This window comes from Lepisosteus platostomus, chromosome 8 (assembly GCF_059453375.1).
Source record: "Lepisosteus platostomus isolate fLepPlt1 chromosome 8, fLepPlt1.hap1, whole genome shotgun sequence".
Taxonomy (NCBI): domain Eukaryota; kingdom Metazoa; phylum Chordata; class Actinopteri; order Semionotiformes; family Lepisosteidae; genus Lepisosteus; species Lepisosteus platostomus.
This window is the reverse complement of record NC_142618.1, coordinates 51,923,851-51,944,793: the sequence shown is the minus strand read 5'-3', so window position 1 is coordinate 51,944,793 and position 20,943 is coordinate 51,923,851. Positions and strand designations below refer to the sequence as shown.

At 37.7% G+C, this 20,943-nt stretch overlaps 1 protein-coding gene across 2 annotated transcripts in view; it reads left to right on the top strand.

Annotated features, from left to right (window-relative positions):
* The window catches only part of LOC148657503 (A-type potassium channel modulatory protein DPP6-like), a 305,728-nt gene that overhangs the window by 16,354 nt on the left and 268,431 nt on the right, over nucleotides 1–20,943 (top strand). The window contains exon 1 of one of the 2 annotated variants that reach the window (XM_088643869.1): nucleotides 4,767–5,552. The exons of the other annotated variant lie outside the window; for it this stretch is intronic. Within the exon in view, the coding sequence (XP_088499995.1) occupies nucleotides 5,502–5,552 (51 nt within the window). The 5' untranslated portion in view covers nucleotides 4,767–5,501. Of the gene's footprint in view, nucleotides 1–4,766; nucleotides 5,553–20,943 lie in introns of those variants that run through there. 2 annotated transcript variants of the gene reach the window in all.

The following is a 20,943-nucleotide window of genomic DNA, read 5'->3' as shown; positions in this document are numbered from 1 at the left end:
TTGTGGTGATAGTTTAATGTCCATTAAACCTCAGTGTTAGGATTTTCTTTCGTTTAAGTGCATTTTCAAAGCTAATTGAAAACAAATGCTGAAGACGATGTGTAACACTTATGCAAGACGAAATTAAAATTGAGCAGTGAATTCTTGAGAAAGAATTAAGATATTATAGTGTAAGTTCATCTCATGAGCTGGGAAATTCAAAAATGTTTTCCTTGCATTTTGTTTCATTATTTCAGCAGAATGTTATTTCCCACAATTCTGAATTTATCTCATTCTTTGCAAAGTTTGTAAAAACCATTGTCTACAACTGCATATACAGTACAGGTGCACCTTGTATCTTAAATGGGCTCACAACCGTCTAGGATTGCATTTCAACAAACTTAGAAAATGTATTATTGACTGATAAGTAAAGTTTAAAACACATCATTTATTTTACTTAATCTATTATCGAATAAGCTTGTTCCAGCCACATGGCCGGAACTGTAAAGAGTTTTTATTATGAGCTCCGCTGTGATAAAAGACTCCATCTGAACATCAATGTGCAGGAAATGAATGTAACAAAATAAGCAAAAATAAGGCATTGGGATGCCAAACATTGTACCATGTTAATCCTTTATTTTATTTTTAAAGTCTGCAGACCTGTCTCACTAATGAACATAATGAATGGCTTGTACAGGGAAACAGCAGTGTGTGTTGTTTTTTTTTTTTAATTTACCACTTCTAACAATGCCCTGTAGGGGTGCACAGAGAATGTTTAAGGTTGAGTGAACCACAAAAATCTACACATACTGTTCCTTTTATAGAATGCATGAAGTACATAGTGTAATACTTGAATGGAAAATTGACATCACCCTCGTATTGGTTTTTAGCGTTTAAATATTCTGTTGGAGCATCCCCTTTATTACTGAGGAATACAGCCTTTGTCTTGCCCTGAATTTGCCATGCATTTACAATGACATACAGTACAGTAGCTGTAACAGACTGTGAGTGACACACTTTCCAAAAATAGAGGCACTGTGTGGTTTCCTCGCATGTTCACATATTGCATGGTTTGTACAGTAGGTGTTTTTTTACACAAGTGGTCTTTCTGACCTATGTTCACTAACCATGTCTGTCCATTGCCATAGAGCTTAACTGTGTGGTACTGCATTAGGACATATTTTCCTCCCCCTAGAGACACTATTTTTGAGTGTTGGATTTAGAGTTACAACACTTCTTACTAATGAGCATAAAGAATTTAGAAATAGCAGGTTGCTAGGTTTTTAGTTGCACTGGCCATTTCACTTTTTAATACCTAATATTTCTTCAGATTCTGTGTATTCTTTCCAATTATTTATTTTAAAACATTTTAATGCATTCATAATGGCCATCAAAAGTACATTTATTCATCTGTAATTTTGTCATTGTTATGTAGAGAGTAGTTTTTACTGTATCAAATGTTTCGCTGTGCAGTTTTCTTGATTATAATAAATAATAAATTCTTTTTTTTGACAAATTAAAAGTGTATCTTCCAGAAGGTATCTGTACTGTGAATTGATAGTCATTCCATCTTGTTAATTATTAGATTACATTAGATTACATTATTGGAATATAGAAAGGCTACAAATGAGAAGATTCCGTTCTGCTACCGACAGATACAGTAAGTACTTTCATTATAAATACATGCTCCAATGAAAAAAAGGCATGCTCATCATATTCAAAATGTATTTAATCATGAGCATATTGATTTCAGTTATGGGTCATATTATTAAATTTATTACACAGTATGGCTGCATTGACCGGAAGAGACAGAGTAAATAATTTCCTGGGGGAATCTGAGGGAAATCATTTACAAAGCTTGTTATCTTAAATTACTTTAAACCAAGCAAACATCATGCAAGCTGCAGAATTTCAGTCTTTTTCATTGCATGTTTTTATAAACTAAATGAGATTTTAAAATATACAGAAAACCCTTATACTGACATTGTGACTAAGGTAGAGAACTTATTGATATGTTTGATGTTAACCCACAAAGAAGTGTCTTTGTCCCTGGCCATACAGTATGGACAAGGAGGTTGGTACAGTATCTTCTAAAATGAACCAAAGCATTGCTATTGGGGGATGGGGCTGGACAATGGTGTTAGATGGATTAACACTGGGAAACATCAGTCTGAAGGCCTGGATTTATGCCCAAGAGAGCCTTTTTATAGTGAACTCCAATTAACAGTTCTTAAATAGTATCAGCACTTTGGAGAAATATGAATATTTCTGTGGTAAGAGCAGGCATTGAGTTTAAAGAAACCTAGAGTATAAGCTTATGTTTTTGTTCATGGTACATTATTATTTTTAGGCCTTATGTTTGTGCATTGGGGCATACATGCAATAAATAATAATTGAGGTCCAGTGAGTGGTTTCTTAGCTTATCCATCCTTGGAGTCCACATCCACATATCGCACTGCTGTGAACTTGTTATGGAAGTGAATTTTCCACTTTGACTATCAGGTACAGGTCTAGGAGAGCACCATCTGTTCATCTGCTAGGTAGTGAATTCCTTAATTAAAAATTTGAAGCTTTTTTAAGAACATCATTTCAGTACTGCATTTCTGCCATTAAAGAAGCAAAAGTATTATTATTGCTATAGAAAAAACAAGTGGTATATGAAATTATCCCTAGGTTCAGTAGTAATGCAGTTCAGTTCTGATTAACTGGACTTTATTTACATAATGAAATTATTACTCTATGATGTAGTGGTTTATTCTAAATGCACTTAATATTTATGGAAACAATGTATCTTTTTTTGTCATAAACAGTCTGTGTCCAGGCTCAGTACTTGTACACAGCATATTATAGTTAACAAATGTAACTGATCTGTGCTTAAACATCTTGAAACATCCTAGAGCAATGCTATCGATACATAAATTGATACTTGTTTATACTGTAGCGAATTCGGGTTCGTGGAGGTTTCTGCTGTTGCCCCTCCTGCCCCAGTTTGTCCCCTGCCTCGGGATCAAACCCGGGTCTCCGGTGCAATAATATTGTAATTCGCTACAATATTATTGGAACCATCATCTTTGTTATAAAGCACATTTCATGAAAAACATTCCAAATTCATAGTATGTAAAATGAGTGACACCAAAAACAGTAGGAAAACATAGTAAAAATCAAGTATTAATTAAGGGAAGGGGCATCTGAATGAGTCCATTAGGATTAACAATAAGTAGGGTGTCAAAAACAAACCACCTGGAAGCTAGTAAAGAGCTTCTAGCACATGATCAAGAGTACAAGTCCAAATCTCAGCTAAAAGGTTCATAAACTTACTAATAAAGTAGTAGTTCAATTGTTGTGACACAACACACTGCAAATATTGTGCAATAAAAGCACATTTGAAATAGACCTGTAATTACATATATTTTCCCCGACCCATTAACAAATTATAGGCACTGGTTTAACAACTGCAATCCAGGAATGACTCGTTGATCATATCAATTGCCAACAGGTTTAGAGTAGAGAAACAAGATGGAACTAAGCAGGAATGGGATAAACAGAAAAAGTTGGGTTCAATTTCAAAACTGGATAAGTTAGGCTTAAGCATGTAATCACAATAAAATGTGTAAAATCAATGTGTGAATTCAGGTGTTCATTATAAGAGTCACTAATACTCGATCCATTAGAGTATTTGGAAATCACATTTTATGAAACAAAAATAAAGTTGAACAATTTATAGTAGAAAAAATATGATTTTCATTGCCATTTTCAGAGAACCATTATGAGATGAGATGTATTTGAGGCAATAGTATCTCTATACTCAAAATAGAAAATATACAGATAAAGACAGTTTTGAGCAGATCTTCATTTATTACAAGTTAATTAGATACATATTTAATACGCGTATACATATACAAAAATTATAAGAATCAGTTACTGTATATACCACCAACAGGAGGCGTTGTAGTCATTCTATACAAAATAACCCACAGACAGCAGAAATAATAATAAAATAATGATAATAAATCATGCCCTGTGTGTCATTATACGAAACGTATTACTCGTTGCTTTAGATTTCTATAGTATTTACCATACAGTAGGCTATTTAGTTATATTATTTGTTTTTTCTAGATGAGCGCATAATAACTTGCAAATGTAAAAATAATAAATTGCATCACTGTATACGAATGCTGTGTCTCCTATCTTGAAATGCAGATGCTGTTTCGCCTTCTTGTTTTTACTTACAGACACTTTAACCAAGGTTACAGTTTCCAATTAAAGCCCAGTTTTCCATTTATGTAACTAAGCATCTTGTCTCTCACGGGTTTGGAAACGCATCTTATTAGGGTAATATATCATAAACTCGTTTATTGTGGCAGCAGGAGAGTAGCAGATCCACAGTGTAATCGTGCACTTCACGTCCTGATAGATGAATCGCGCAGGGTGGAACTGGAATTAAAGTCATTCTTCTGCCTTGCTGCTCGGGAAAGACGGTTCTAATCCGCCTGACCACAGTAGCTGCGTCATTATGAAACTAAAGCAGAAATTAAACTAGCAAAACAGAAATATATATATATAAGTATGCAGTAAATGTGCAGTGCTTTTTCCGGCGTTGTTTACGATTTTCACCCTGTGTATCTTACGTACGGTAAATACGGCTCCGCCGTATTTGACAAGTACTGAGCCGCCCATATAAGCATAAAATAACCAAAAGCCTTCAAGTGACGGTGCAAGATGGTTAACTCGTTTCAGCCTTTTACAAAAAATGCGTATTCTATCTTGCTTTCCTTATACTCACGTTATCCCCCCCCTAGAGCCACTATGCTTCGGCAGAAACAAACCGAAAACGAATTCAAGCTCAAGGCTGTGGCAAATTTTGAGTTCCAACAACAAAAGGTGCAGCAGATTTCCACTTCAAGCAACGTTGTTTGCTGTGTCTGGCACGTCCGCTTGCTGTAGCCTCGGCAAAATGAGTGCAACCATAGAAACGTAACGTGTATTCCATAGTAACCCGAAAGCACATTATTTATATTCTGTGGAGCTTTTGCATGCCCTGACTTTGACTGCCTAATCGCAGTCATTTCGTTACATTTTAAACACAATTTCACAAGCCTGGCGTCGTCACTAACAAGGCGTATGGGAGCAGCAGTAAACACGGTACCTCAGTCAAAAATGAATGAAAGGACCTTGGGTGGAATAAACACAACGTGGTCTCCCTCCACGTCTCATACATCAAAATGTCAATCTTGCTAAAAATCAAGTTTCGTCCATGTTTGATTGCTCTTGTATCCACGCACAGGGACAAGGTACCTTCAGCGTCTATTATCAACAGGATGTTGCAAAGCCCAGAAGATTTCAATGATCAATGCAGTGAAAGCCCCTTCGCAAAACTATAGAGGCAGATTTAGGACTGGTTGTAAACTGAAAAGAGTCTGTGACAGAAAGCTCAATCAAGTTAAAGAGGCTGGAAGTCGTTAAAATAACTGGATTAGTAGCAAACGGAATCTGGTGTTTTATTTTTTATTTTTTGTGCGAAAATGAAGGAAAAGGAACTAATTAAAACGGCAAAAATGCAAGGAAACGTCATGGTAAGTGAGAATTACTTGATTCAAGATTTATTTCTTGTTTGAACTAAGAAGAAAAATCACGAGCTGTCCGAAGTAAAGATCTCACTGTCACGTCTGTGTCCAATGGTTAACTGTTCAATTCAAGAAATTGGTCGGATTTGCATACGAGGGAAAACAATATCGCAAATGTGTTGTTTTGTACCACATTACGCTGCGAAGTGGAAAAGATCGCCTTAAGAATTTCAGTCTGGTAGTTATTGAAATGACATGTCTGCATCTCGGGGAGCTCAGAAAAGATAGGATCTTACAGTGTCTTTAAGAATAAAATCCTGGAGTATAATATGTTGCAGATTCTTAAAAGTTAAACCCTTTTTCATTAACCCATCGTACTCTGTTAAGTAAGTTTCGCCTTTTAAAGTTGCACCTTTAATATTAGTGTAACGTGTCGTTTTAGTTTTTTAAAGTTTTTTTTTCTTCTTTTTTAATGCAGGTATAGTTTTTGATTGTTTACTTGGATTCTAAAACAAATAAGAACGGCCTTCAGGTTCTTCTTAGTTGTCTTTTTTATTATGTCCAGAGGCAATAAGTGCCCTTTTGTGCTGGAAAGGAGGTATTAAAAATTTAACCCCACCCCCTCCAGCCCTTAGATCGAAGGTCGTTGCTCTTCCACTAATATTACGGTGACTGTAGTATTATGTGGATGGAGATGGTGGCATTCATAAATTAATTTCACACACCTTTCCTGATTTATTTGGATGCTACCTTAATGTTTTTTTATGGAACGAAAAGGATGCCTGGCTGGTATTGTAGTAACCTTCGTCAAAAGATAAGTCTCAGTTGTACAGGAGAAGGACGTAAATACATTTTTTTTTATCCCGCAAACTGTAACTAGAAATATCCTGTCATATATCATTTTGCTGCCTGACTGCTATGCTCTGATTGCAGACAAATTGCTTTAAAGATCTTACACGGTTGCTCACTGTACCGTACTGTTGATTATGACTTCAAGACCATTGTCAAAGCAGTAACCTGAAATTCAGAGTGAGAATTACTGTCATTTATTGTGGTCTGTTCTATTAAAGACTATCAAAAGAAAGAAAACTTTGCAACACAGTATGCAATCCATCGGCCAGTAAATAACTGTAATCACAAACGCACTCAATAGTGTTTTACAGAAATCCTTATGTTAAAGAGGCTTGGATTAATTATTCTTTGAAGTCCATCGTTTTCTTTTCTTTGTAGATTTTAGGCCACTAAAGAAAATAATTATGCTTGTTTTTATGACCTGCTCCCGCCGGTGTTATGAATACTTTTTTAGCATCATCGCAAAAACAAATGCATTGGTATCGTTGTATGTATGTTCATGTGGTCCATTTAGGTTTACAAACTGTACTTTGATCATTCTAAGATTTTCTTAAAGTCAGTCTACACAAGAATTACTTTTCTTTTCTGATAATGTCATCTGTAAAGAAATGAAGGGCAAGACATGCTTGGCTAGAATATTGCGCAAAACATAGGAAATGTTCAGCAAACAAAGTGTTGTGCTTCAGGAGTATTCCTCCATAAGGCAGGGATAAGAAGAATACTGTATGATTAGTGATCCATTGAAGGCTGTTGCTTTACATTTGACAGTTAAATGGCAAGATGGGAAGAGCCTGAGATTCTGGCTACCTGTTGTTTCTCAAAATCGACAGAATGGACAATTTCCTTTTTGCATAAGTGGTATACCATGCAGAAAGAGTTTCAGATAGCATATTAAATATTATATTCAGTAGAGGGAGCATTGTAAGTTAGTACCTTTCATATGGTATTTGAAGGCATTTCAAAACATCACAATCGAGAAATTATACAAAAGGTATATTATTTTTTGGCAAATTATGATTTGGAAATAGTTGGTTTTCTTTGTTTCTTATAGTGTCATTTTCTTTTCTATGTTTCTAGCTTTAAGTAAGTACAAAGGATCAACAGTGACCCATGTAGCTAGCTGGACACCTGTAAGGTCACAGTGTATCCGATTTCTGACTTGGTTGTTTGTGATGTACTGTAGCGCTCCATTGTGGAAAAAATACAATTACCAGTTCTAAAAACTAGGCTTACAACAGGGGAAGTAAATGTAATTCAAATTTTTAAATATTTTTATACGTTTTCCTGTGCAATTATTAATTTCCCGGAGAAGAGCAATGTGTGTTCTGAATGATTACTGGAACATTTATGTTTAATTGATCAAGTATAAAAGGAAAAAAACACCTTAGGGATGGGTTGCTGATGGGTTGTTGCACAATTTTTATTTTCAAGCAGATTCATTCAGGTTTGAGCTCCAGAATGGGACACAATGTTCAGACAGCATGGGATTTCAAAACGAACAAGGAACCTGAGTTATACAGAATTATATTTGACTTCCTTTTTTTTTAAAAGAAATCGCAAAACCTTAAGAATTGTGTAGGCCTGTGTGTCCAAGTGCTCAATGATTCAGCTTCTTATCTCTGCAAGTTTTGACATCATGACCTCCTTGTATTTTGTGCCTGTAACAGGTGTCTAAGATGTGTCTTAATTGTATTTGCAATGTTTGTGTAGCCCTGGCACGTTCATTGACCTGTGATTCTTAATACTCACAGGATTGAGCTCTTCATCCTTCGAGCAGTGGATGAATAATGCAGCTAGCATGTGTGTTCCTTGTAAGTCATTTAAGCAAATGAAGATTTACTGTAGGTCTTCACGGGGTATGGTGCTTTCAATAAATAGGTTGAGAGGCCAAAACATGAAGGCTGGTCTTATTGTTTACGTCAATGGTGAGGTGTGAATCTTATATACGCAACAAATCCACTTCAACATTAAGCACAGTATGTGCTATATACAGTAACATAATCACCAGTGTTTATCTTGACTTTTAAAAAGTAACATCTCCATCCTTTCTCCAGGATCTCTAGTTCTGCATTCAAAGCAGTTACCAAGTTAACGTAAATAGCCCCAAATCACAAATCCTAAGCACTTCTTTTATTTTTATAGGTATTATCAAGATTTTTTATGTTCATGATTTATATTTTTTCATGTTATATGTTTTTATGTCCATCTGTAGATTTACTTCTTCACTATGTATTTACTTGTGTATTATTTCTATAAATTATGTTTGGTACCCTCTTCAGTCCACTCTTATGGTTATGAAGTTTTTAATAATCCTGCACACATCCGCTTTCTCCCAAAGCCTAAATAATGATGTATAATAAGCCTTGAAATGCTGTGAAATTTTCTTTGTTTGCAAGCCAAGGACATTAATTGAATGACTTAAACAAAACGTGCTGTGATATAACAAAGGATTCAGTCTCCATAAAGATCCTGATAAATGGATGAGACATAATCGGACTTATCAAATATATACAGCAGTAGAATGCATGCAAACTGATATTGAAAAAGGGTTAGCCGAGCGGATGGTAACAGCGAGCATTTCTTCCTTCTCAGACACAGGGCTATTATGCCCTTGGTGTAATAAGCCAAAGACTGAGTTTCCAAACATCCATTTTCTAACTGCTTATTCCAATTCATGGTCTCGTGGGAGTCGGCGCCTATCCCAGCAAGCAACAGCCGCAAGGCAAGATACATCGTGGACCGCATGCCTGTCCATCACATGGCAAACATGCTCACACCTAGGGCCAGGTTTTTCAGTTATATTACCAGTGTGTTTTTGGGGGGACCTGGAGGAAATTCATGCAAATACTAGGGGAGCATGCAAACTTCAAGCCTTGCTCCCCAGGCCTGGAATTGAACAAAGGGCTCTAGCACTATGAGGCAGCAATGCTAACCACTGGGCCACTGTGCTGCCCAAGACTGATGATGATATTTCCTTTTTTATTGCTCCCGTTTTATGAGCTTCCTATCAATGTAAACGTGCACATTGTGTAAATACCACACATTGCGTAATTTCACTAACCTCTAACAGCTACTGCTATCCTCGGTGTTCACATAAATATAAAGTTTACATTTATGCTCAGACAATCAAAGGTGACAAGTGATACAAATTGATTAAAGCTGGGGTCACCGTGGCTCATTTATCTTCACCCCGATCAATGCATTCTGTGCTGTGGTTCTCAAGGGGGCCAGTATTCTGGTTTTACATAACACAAGAAAAGTTACTGATGAGAGAAGGTTGTTTGATCCATCTTATTTGATTGATTGCTAGTGATGTATTGATCTGGCGATCTCAGCTGTTTTTGAAGGAGCCCTCTGCTTTAAAACAACCGTGAGTGGGTAGTTTGTTCCAGACATCCACACCACTGTGTGTACAGTTTCCATTTATTATTTAGTTTCCTAAATTATTCAGTGAATTGAATCAATGTATCCATTATACCTACATGTAGGCTCAAGGCACTTATTTAAAAGTCTTTAAAAACTGTTGGACTATAGTTTCCACAGACAGGAGCTGAAGACTTCTTTTCAAATCTCCAAGTCACTAATACAGTAATTCAACTCTGAACAGATAGCAATTGTTCACAAATTGAATGGCTAAATTAATGAACATATGTAATACACATCGTACTGTGACATTTCAGTTAGAATAATACACTACATACTGTAGTATGTAGAGCTTTTCCTAAATACGGTATATCTCAAAGAATTACACAATTAACAATGAATAGTATTAAGCCTGAGATTCATCTTTGTAATCTGTTCAATCTTTTTAAGAGAGGCACCATTGCAAGGCAGTTAGCATTACTGTCTCATCTCTCTTGAAACTCTGTGTCAGTTATTGATCAGCATAATGAATTTACCTTTGTAATATCTGTTCAGGAGTGGCATGGTGGCACAGCAGTAGGCATTGCTACCTTGCAGAGCTGGAGCTCTGCGTTCAGTTTCAGACCTGGGGTGCTGCCTTTGTAAATTGGCCCTAGATGTGAGCGTCTGTGGGCGTGTCTGCCCTGTGATGGACTGGTGTCCCATCCAGGGTGTATCCTGCCTTGAGCCTGTTGCTTGCCAGGCTAGGCTCTGGCTCCCCTTACATAGCAGTCACTATGCAAAAATGAAGACAGTAATTACATCCTTACTTTTCTACTGTAACAGGGATATGCTAGCTATCATCAAAAAAATAATTTGTGAACAAAACAGACTGAAACAGAATCTACAGAATTATAGCAGGGCCTGGTGTCACTTTGGATGAAATAAAAAATATGAAGGCAGTGAGATCTCAGTTTACATGATGATAATTACAGTATTACCGTAGATGATTCCTGAAATAGCACCGCTGTCATTCAGTTAAAACAAGGGACTGCAGTATACAACAAAACAGGTGCCTACTGTAGGTCTGACTTTACTGGTGAATACCCGTGTTTTTGAATGAATAATTTTACTTTGCCATCTGATGTGATGTCATGAGCTCTTCAGACCTACTGAACTCTTCTGTTTCCTGCATTGAAGTGAATGCTGCTTACTAATATGGAGGACTTTGAGCACCACAGAGTACAAAAAAGGAATGAATCTCAGTGATGTCCTCTCCCCTGAAAAGGTACATCTCATTTAGGTGGTCACTAGGCTGTAATCCAGGTACACCTGCAGCAGAGGATCTGCAACCAAAGCAAATGGACTGGGAACTTCTGATCTCTCGCAGAAGCAGGTGTCTGTCAGTGTAGTGGAAGAGTTTGGAAATAAACCCTCAGCTCTTGTGGCCACTGGAAGAGCGGTCGTCATAGATTATGGGTGCTCTCTTTGTGCCTGCTTTGTTAAACCTGGAAACCATAAGGAAATGTTTTTTCTTTCAGGCATCTGACTGGCTTGCCTTAATGAGTTCCCTCTTGTAAGACCCACTAGGTGGGTGTTGTTACGACTGGATGAACCTCCAACTGGTCCAGCTTGTGCTGTAGACATTCTGTCTTTTCTTCATGAGTATTCATTCCCATGTACAGTATATTTGATTTAGACAATGGACTAGTTTCCATTGACTGACCACAAGACGCCTACTGTATGACATCTAAATATCGCATTTAGTATTGTCATGTTGTGATCAACTATTCTGTCTGCTACCGGATGAGGGGCTTCCAAAACTCTATCCACAGATCCCTTTATTTAACTGTGTACTGCTTTTCCGGTACCACAATCTTCTTAATTTTACTTTCCAATCTTCCATATGACTCCCAGTCCAGGTCTGATCTTTTCCCCTGGAATTTTCTTGTTCCACCAAATAAGTGTTTCTTCCTGTTATGTGTCCACCCCATTGAGTTTCTTCCAATATTTAAATGGGAAATAAAAAATGCAAGCAATCTCTAGCATTTTTAGCCTTATTATTCATATTATTATTAGAACCTGACTATATTTTTAAATTTCGTTGTTTGCTAAATTAAGAGTTATTTACAATGCTAGTTTAAAACTTTATATGAACTTTACAGCCAGTTTAGAGATTTATTTTCCCAATATCTGAAACCTAATTTTAAAATTGTACTATAAGTCATGCAAAAGAAATGCATTGAGTGTTTTTTTTTCCACATATGTAGAACATTCAACCTAATCTTTAATTTCTGAGTGTTATGTACCTCTTCAAGATGCAAAAGAGCACCCAGCTTGGCAGGAATTGAGTCAGTCAAGATTTTACCAGTGAACATAAGAATAAGAAGCAAGTGCACAGAACCACAGTAACAAACACAAGTGTGCTAGAAAGATGCTTTGAGACAGGCCATCAAAGGGTATAAGCAGTGGCCCATTCAAGTGAAGTGTTTGCCAAGAGACACTGCAGCAGTCCAAATCTTTTAGTTCTGGATGTAGTCTACAGATGGTAATATACTGTAATCTATGCAGTGTTCTTACTACCATAAAAAGCACAAGTGGCACAAACAGGCAGCACAGAACAGCCAGAGACAGTCTGTGTGTGTTCATGAGATTATGGCCCAAACAGGACACACACAAACACTCGCAAGGCAATTTAGCGGAACTAACTACATCAAAACAGTACACTAAATCTTTGGGAGGCCAGAAGAAACTGGAACACCCAGTTAACACCTGCATTGACAATACACGGCACACAGCCCATGTTACAATCTGGTGTCGCACCATGGTCTTGCAGAATTGCAAGGTAGCAGCAGTATTTACCACACCATTACACTGTACTCAGAGGTCTTAGGTTCATTTTTTACATTTGACTTCTAAAGGCAAGCAACTGGGGACTGGATATGCTTTCAAAACCAGGAGACAATTAGTACAGTAATAAACTCTTGATCATCAAAGTTGTATCATTTGTTTCACAATCGAGGTTTTGACTTTTGGGCAATTGGATTGTCAGTTCCACCCATAGGTTTGCTGTGTCAAAATGGTTTGACAACTTCTAATGAGAAGAAAATCACTCCAACAAGTTAAATTCAAAGCTGTTTTAAACTGAAGAGCAATTCAATCTAATCCTTTCCTGTTTACATAATTAAAGCAGGTTCTTTGATGTGCTGTCAGTAGGTAGGTTCTTCCATATCTTCAAGGGCTTTTCAATTATTAACTAGACTTTCAGGGTGCTCTGATGACAGAGATATTTCCTAGATATTTCCTTCATCATATGTTTTAATAAGCCAATTGGTTCTTGTAAAAGTGATGCCCTGATGTGGAACAAACAAAATGCAGCAGGACATCATTTAAAGATTAAAATGTCCCATTAGGCCATTCTCCCTTCCCCTGTATCAAAACAGAACTGTACAGTTACTGTTTGTTAATTCCAGTGTTGACCCTCATCACTTTCCTAATAAAGGTTTCTGATTCCATTTTCAAACATTGAACATAAGTAGTCTGGCAGTGTGATCAGTGAAGCAGGAGCAATGCAGATCTAAACTCCATTAAAAAAGACCACAGGTTCACTGGAGAAACAGATGAGGTTTTTTGTTTTTATTTTGAATAAGAATAATTCATACTTTATATACTGTATGTTCAGTCGTTCCACATTTTCTAGGAGACAGGAATTTACATAACAAATTACACTAATTAGAAGCTGTTTGTGGCAGTCTTTTACTTAGCAAATGGAAAGAGAGGATGTTCATCAGCTAGTGAGATGGGAAAAATTAAGGGGACAGTAAAAAAAAGAAACTAATGTAAGTCTAGTTTTCACAGCTGTGTTGTAATGCCTTGCTATTAAGTTTTTTTTTTAATGAGCAGTGGGCAATTATAAGTAAAACTTGGAAGACTGTAAGGTTTTCTTATGAGGATTGGCTTTGTGCTCTCCATTAACGCTGATTTCTCTCAGCAGGGCTCATTAGGGCTGTGCTATTATGAGCTGGTTTTAAATGCTCATATGTACAGTTCAAGCAGAGAGCTAAGGATAGATTAATAAAGCCAAGACATTGTATGTAGCAACCTGAATGCCCCAATAATCCAATTCATGAATCTCCAGGCATGTTGATGAAACTGAAACTGCTATGGCGTCTTTCATGAAATGACTTGATGAGATACTTACAAAGAAGCTAGAGGGGCTTAATGATATCCTCATGTTTGCAAAACGTCTTATGCTCTTAATGTGGACTCTGCCAGATAAGTACATTCTTCTCAAATTCACTTTTCGGACTCAATCAAATGATATGTATATATTAGCATAATCTCATTTTATATATCATTTGAACACTTGTACTGTTCCTGAAAGATCTTCCTCATTCCTACATGAAAAGGAGAGGAATCCATAAGACAACAAGGAGGCAGCCATGTTTGCACACTAAACATTCAATCATACAGTTTCTTACCACTTCATCCAATTCTGGAACGCGAGAGAGCTGGAGCCCATCCCGGCAAGCAACAGAATACACCCTAGATGGGACACCAGTCCATCGCAGGGCACACACACATACTGTAGGCTGTGTCCCATATGCCACCCTGAGCCCTAAGTCCTTCCTCCAAGTCCGCAGTTCTGTCACGTAGAGCAAGTGTGGACTTCAAGTCCGCAAGTAATCGAGGGTGCGTCGTTATAGAAAGGGCAATGGGACACCCTCACGCGACAACACTTGCTGTTTACACGCTTAGGGTCAAAATGCTTTCAGTTGTTGACGCTTCTCTTCCAGTAGCTAAGTGCATGTCGGCAGATCATTTTTTAAAAAAGGAATTTTTCATGCTCCACTCACAGTGTAATGGAATTGAATTTCATCTCGCCTGTCCCTGCACAAAAGTAGTTGCACATCGTGTCCATTCATATTGTGCTGGCTCCATTCAAAAGGGATGAAGTAAACATGAGAAAACTCGGCCGTCCCCCTCTCTGTTTATTCAAAGCTTTGTACTGCTGAACGCACTTCATATCGTCTGTCCCAGTACAGAACTGACAGTATGAGAACCATAACGCATTTATTCACATTCATTCAAAGGAAACGAAATAATTTAAACCCTCCGAGCTTTCTACCATTCAGAGTACAAAATACACAGCAGGTAAACAAATATTCATCAGCCGAAATTGGGTAACTGGGGTGATTTATGTCAAAACTTTGTACCTGGAATACAGTACATACAGCATGAATCTAAAGTAGCTAAATGAAATTTTGTTTTTACATAAAACATTATGGGCTTTAAGTAAAAAGGTGAAATTTTAAGAACATGCGGATATTTTATTCTCCATGGCAACTTCGCTCCGCTCTGATAGGCGAGAAAGTGAAATGTCACCATTCCACGAGGAATGGGGGGTAACTCCCCTCAGTGGAGTCCGCACCTACTGTATGCAGACTTCAGAGAAAGGCACATTAAGGGTGCATTGCGGGCGCTCGTGATCCCCCTTGTGGAACACAAGTTAAGAAATGGGACACTCCAAGCCGGTGCAGACTGGGACGTGGCCATCGACGCCACTCACATCACGGCATCCATGCGTCCTCCGTTTGATATCTTCCGAATCCAGTCCAGGCTCACAGGGGACACTGGAGCCTAATCCAGTATGCAGTTGGCACAAGGCAGGATACACCCTGGTCAGGACACCAGTCCGTCACGGGACACACGCAGACACAGACGCGTACAAACTCACACTAGGGCCAGTTTTTTCCCAGAATCCAATTTACCTACCACCGTGTCTTTGGACTGGGGGAGAAAACCAGAGCAAGAAACCCACACGAACACAGAGAGAACATACAAACTCCACTCCCAGGAACTGGACCCAGGGGTCAGCAATGCCAACCACTGCGCCACTAAACATTTGTTGAACAAAAGGGATACTTCTTAAAATTCTGATGAAATTCCATTAATATGTTTGTATTTGCGAAACGAGCGTTTTCACTCCATACATACTTTAAATGTTCAGTTCTCCAAGTCTTCAGGTAACATGATTTGTACATAAGACAGAGGAGACCCTTTTTTTCTGCTGTGTAAACACACATAGAGAATTTCCATTATTTCAGAAATGAAAACATTTTTTATTCATGGAAAAACATTTTCACACATGGCGATTAGAATAATAAACATTACATTGAGCATACACTTAAGCGTACAATAAATAATAAATGCAACATTTGGAGAGAGTTAAATACACATTTTTAAATACAGTATTGTACATTTCATTAGCCTACACTGTTCTATTCAGTAATTAAACACAAAGTACACTATATGATTGTCAAATATATGAAAGTCAAATTGTCTTATGTTGAGTCATTCACAAGTCATGCATGTAGTTTTAAAAAAAATTGTGACCAGATGTTTATTATTATTTACGCGCACAATAGCTAAATATTCCCACAATAGATAAACGTGGATCTAAGGGCCTCTAATATCTTTATTGATAATAAAATGCAACATCTGGCATCCCACCCTGCGCACCCTGGGATACACACCAGGAGCACTGGCATTCTGAAAATAGACATGTGCATTCTATAATTGTATTTATACTGCAACATATACCGTGCTTAAAACTTAAAATAATATGTCAGGAAAAAAGTGGTACTGTTTTCACTAATAACGCATCAAGGTTACAGTGTAAAGTGTAATGTATTCAAGCAACAGGGGTCACTGTTGCCAACACTGTCTTGGCTGTCTCAGGCCCACCCTGACCTAAGCCTTGTGGGAACTGTGCTCTCACTGCGCTGACAGCATTTTCAAGACTCAGACTCCGAATGTGTGGAATATGGGGCTCAACCTGCTCACTGAATGATTGCTTTTCCTGGTAGAGACACTCAGGAGACCCACAAGTTATTCTTTTAATAATGAGAGTGTGTGTATGTGTATATATGAAGTATAAAGTCTGTCAGCAAGAAACCTGGGGTTGTACTGTATCTTCTTCCATCGCTCTGCTTGCTTGATGACCTACAAGCAAGAGCTGCATTGTACCGTACAGTCATTTCTTCATTAATGACCAAATAATCTCCGAGTAATTCATGCAAGCATATAGTTGATGGCTTGCTCTCAAATGTGGGAATTCTAATTAAGTTTTTCCGTTTCCTAGAAAAGCAGAAAAATGCCTGATGAATGAATTTGTTTACTGTATATTTTTTGCAAGAATATGGTTTCATGCCTGTTAATAAATTAATGATGATATGAGTATCAAAGAATTACTGTCACGTCCCAGATAGGCTTATGACACAAACGTGATGAAGGGAGTTTTATTTAAAAACCCATTCCTCTTTTGTGTACATCCATGCATGTTGTGGAACCTCCTGTGTGTGGAAGGGTAAATTATGCTATGTCCTGATGTAGCTGTTTCTGAGGTATTGCTATCGCATCTTCAACGGAAGCACTCAGAAGGTGATTTGGGTCAGGACAAATGTTCTCAAAATGATGATTGAATACACTAAATATTTGGTGTGAAAGAGTGATAGCGTGACCTACTGTACTGCTGGGAATAAATGATTCTTGTTAAAAGGAAGTCATATTGTTCAGCAGTAAATGCCGGAAAATTGCTGTCGGTATGAAGTGAGAAAAATTAAGGTTAATGTAAATGTCATGAGTGAACTACATGTTTTGCCAATGCACCAATAAAAATCAGTCTGAATCATCCCTTGTTGTAACAAGAAAGGCGATAGCTTGAAATAAACATATGGTTTTCTTTAATTTCCAATTGAAAAGAAATATAAATAATAATTAGAATTGGAACAGCTCACAGTATTTTTTGCAGGCTTACATCAAAAGACTCATTTGTCTTTCTACAGTTTCATTAGAAGTCATTATGTGCTTGGGAGATATTCTTTTGTAAACGCACCTGTACTGTGGCCTCTGGACTTGCACTCAGAAGAGATTTACAGCCATAAACATTAATTTTATGCAATTATAGCTCCAGTGTATCATTAGGGTAACATTTTTAAATTGCTTTATTTTTTTCTAAAATGTATAGATGTTCAGCTTTATATTTATATTGAGATGCAAATTATTTTTTAAAAATGAAATACTGGGATGCTTAAAGCTGAACATTAAGGGTTAATATTAAACCACCTGTTCTTTTTTTTACTGTTACTCTTTTAAGCAGCTATTTGTATTTCATATAGCTGCCATGCTGATTTTGCATTTGTATAGTCTGTACTACTGTAGTTAATATACACCACCAGGTGGAACACCATTCATGCCTCGACCAGGATCATCTGTGTGTCTGTGTGTATTTGCATGAGTTTGTATTTGTGTCAGTGTGTACGTCGTGACTGCATGTCTACTTAGCCTTGCTGTAGGTACAGGAGCAGAATGTAAATTTTCTCAAGAAGAATTTCTTTTGCCAAGACTGAAACCCACTCAGACAATTCAGATCTGATATATTTCTGCTTACTGGTGAACGCTCCGCATACTGAATGTAATGTTTCAAACCCTGTCCCGGTTTGGCTGTTGAGACTGGCCGTCGTAAGATGCCGCTGGCATGATAGTCAGTGTCTTTAATTTTAATTCATTGAAGGCAGTGAGAGGAAATTAGACCTGAATTGGCTGCTCCTAAAGGATGAGAGCTCCCCTAGGCTCTTGACAGACATGGTACTATATGTTGCTCATGAGGGACTTCAGTTTCCCCTGTAGGCTTGTGAAAGCTTGACTAGTATCTGAACTTTGAATAGTAGAATTGTTTAGCAGCCGCTTTATAACCCAATTAGTTGAAGCTTCAAGCACACCTTTGCAAATGCCCGATATATAAAGTAAGGAACAAAGAAATAAGAAATCCATTGGGGAACTCTGATGACAATATGGGCTAGATGAGCCACAAATGCATCTTTGTTCTAAGATATACAGTAGCTTTTCTGTTTCATTGGCAGACAATGATACAGTACCTCATGACATTTGATTGTTTGAACCGTCTGTCCAAGAGTAACTCCACAAAGATACCCTGAATGACATTTCAATGAATGGCCGTGCCATCTCACAGCCTGCTTTTTTGAGTTTGCGTTAAAACATTTACATGATTGTGCAAACGTGTGGCAAAAAGTTTTGTCGTCAAATGAGACCAAATTGGAACTTTTTCATCTGCAGTTAATGCCAAGCATGACTGTATGTTTGACCCAGAATGTTTCAGCATGGTGGTGGCAGTATCAGTCTATGGGGATGCTTCTCTTCAGCGGGGACTGGAAAGTGTGTTAGGACTGGTGGAAAATATATATAAGCAAATAGCAGAGGAAAGCTGTTTCAGTCAGCAAAAAACTACAGTGACTCAAATTGTAAAACATAAGCTACACTGGAAGAAAGAAAATGAAAGCAATTGTCTTTGAGTGGCTTAGTCACAGTCCTTACTTGAATCCTATTGGGAATCTGTGGAAAGATTGAAAGCTATTGTCCATAAGCGATCCTCAAGCAACTTTAGAAAGCTTTAACAAATTTTTGCCAAAAAGAATCAGCAAAAATTACACGGAGCAAAGTTGTGTGCCAAAGGTTACTCACTAAAAATTGAGTTTACAGGCCTGAATCCTAATGCAAGCAACACATTTCAGTTTTATGTCTTTTGTGCTGATATTTGCTGTAAATTTTGTCTTCAGTTTGAGCCTTTAGCTTTTTCAATTTAGAAAAATATAAATGCATCATTTTGTAATTCCTCAAAACAGGAAGCCATAAGCAGAGTTTGAACACTTTTGAATTCTTAAATTTTTTAATGAAATGTCAAAATGTCACTGTCCTTGTACTTGTACTAGATGCTTAATAACTATTTTATGTTGAGGTGCTGAATGATTTTTTTAAATGTTCATTAAGAAAGTGTTAATATGCTTGAAGTTGGAGGAGAAAAGTGCTTGGTCCTGAGAAATACTGTATATAACAGAGGCTGAGGGGGATTAAAATGCATCACCAGAACCAGATGGTATTTTTCCAAATGCTATTAAAGTAATGAACCATGCTATTCATAAACCATTAGCTATGATCTTTTAGGGGTCACTTACATGGGATCTTTACCCAGTTAGATAACGCAAATGAAGTGCCATTCACTAAAGGCACATTGTCTAAAGGGATGCAGACATCTTTCTTCTGTTATATTTAAAGTTATGGACAGTTTAATTAGAGCTAAGATTTGTGTCTGTGGTAGTGCTTACTAGATGACTGGAGAAGGAACAGTTCAGGACAGGGTAGGGTTATCACCTGGTCATGGGGTACCTTTCTTTTGTTTGGAACAAGCTTTCTTGTAAATCTTCTGGGTCACTTGTAAGTCTGTCACTTGGACCTCTTCTCCAAAATCTGTTTTTCCTTCAAGCTAGTTCATCTCCCTCACATTCTTTCCCTCTTACTGGCTGCGAAGTGGTGCCTCTGCCCTTTCCACACTATTTCACACACTTTCTTGAAGAGAGCACCCATACAGGGAGAGAACTGCCACTGCCGGTCGTCACAGGCATAATCACTCACAGATCTGTCCTCTTCACACACCCAAGACCTGACAGCCTGTCACACAAGACTACTTACTGTAGATGGGCTGAATCACCTCCTCTCTTTTATCACTTGCACCCTTTGAGCAAGCATCAACAGTGATAGATCTTGTGGTAGTGCATGTTTGCATTTCTAGATGGGATCTGAGAAAGTTTCACAAAGAGGCTGGTTTGATTTTTCAGGTGAAAGACGGAATCAAAGTTAATGCACGTGATCGGAATGAGAAATTAATACAGTAAGTTGTAGCTCATCCTACTTTATATAAGCGATGTAGACTTTGGCAGTCTAAATTTGCAAAAATGTGTTCCAGCCGAGACACGGGAACTACCTACCTGAACACTCAGCTAGGCACAAGAATAGTGACAATGGTTTCTGGTGTTAAGCCAGCTCTAACCTACCCAATCTAATGGAGACTTTGCATACTTTCAACTGTTTCCTGCAAGCTGCAGGCTGCTTCCTCCAGACCCTGTAGATAGTAACCACTCTGTCCTAAAAAAAAGGATACCTATGATATATTTTGTTAGCTTTTTGTGTGGCCATAGTTTTCATTTTTTCCTAGAGCATAATATTTCAACCAGAAGTACAAATAAGCCTTTGTTATTTGGAAGAGGCTGGGCTACTGTAGTGCAGTATCTGTAAAGCAAAATATCTGCAAGAGGGTATTGCTGTAGAATCATCAATGAGACACTGGCTG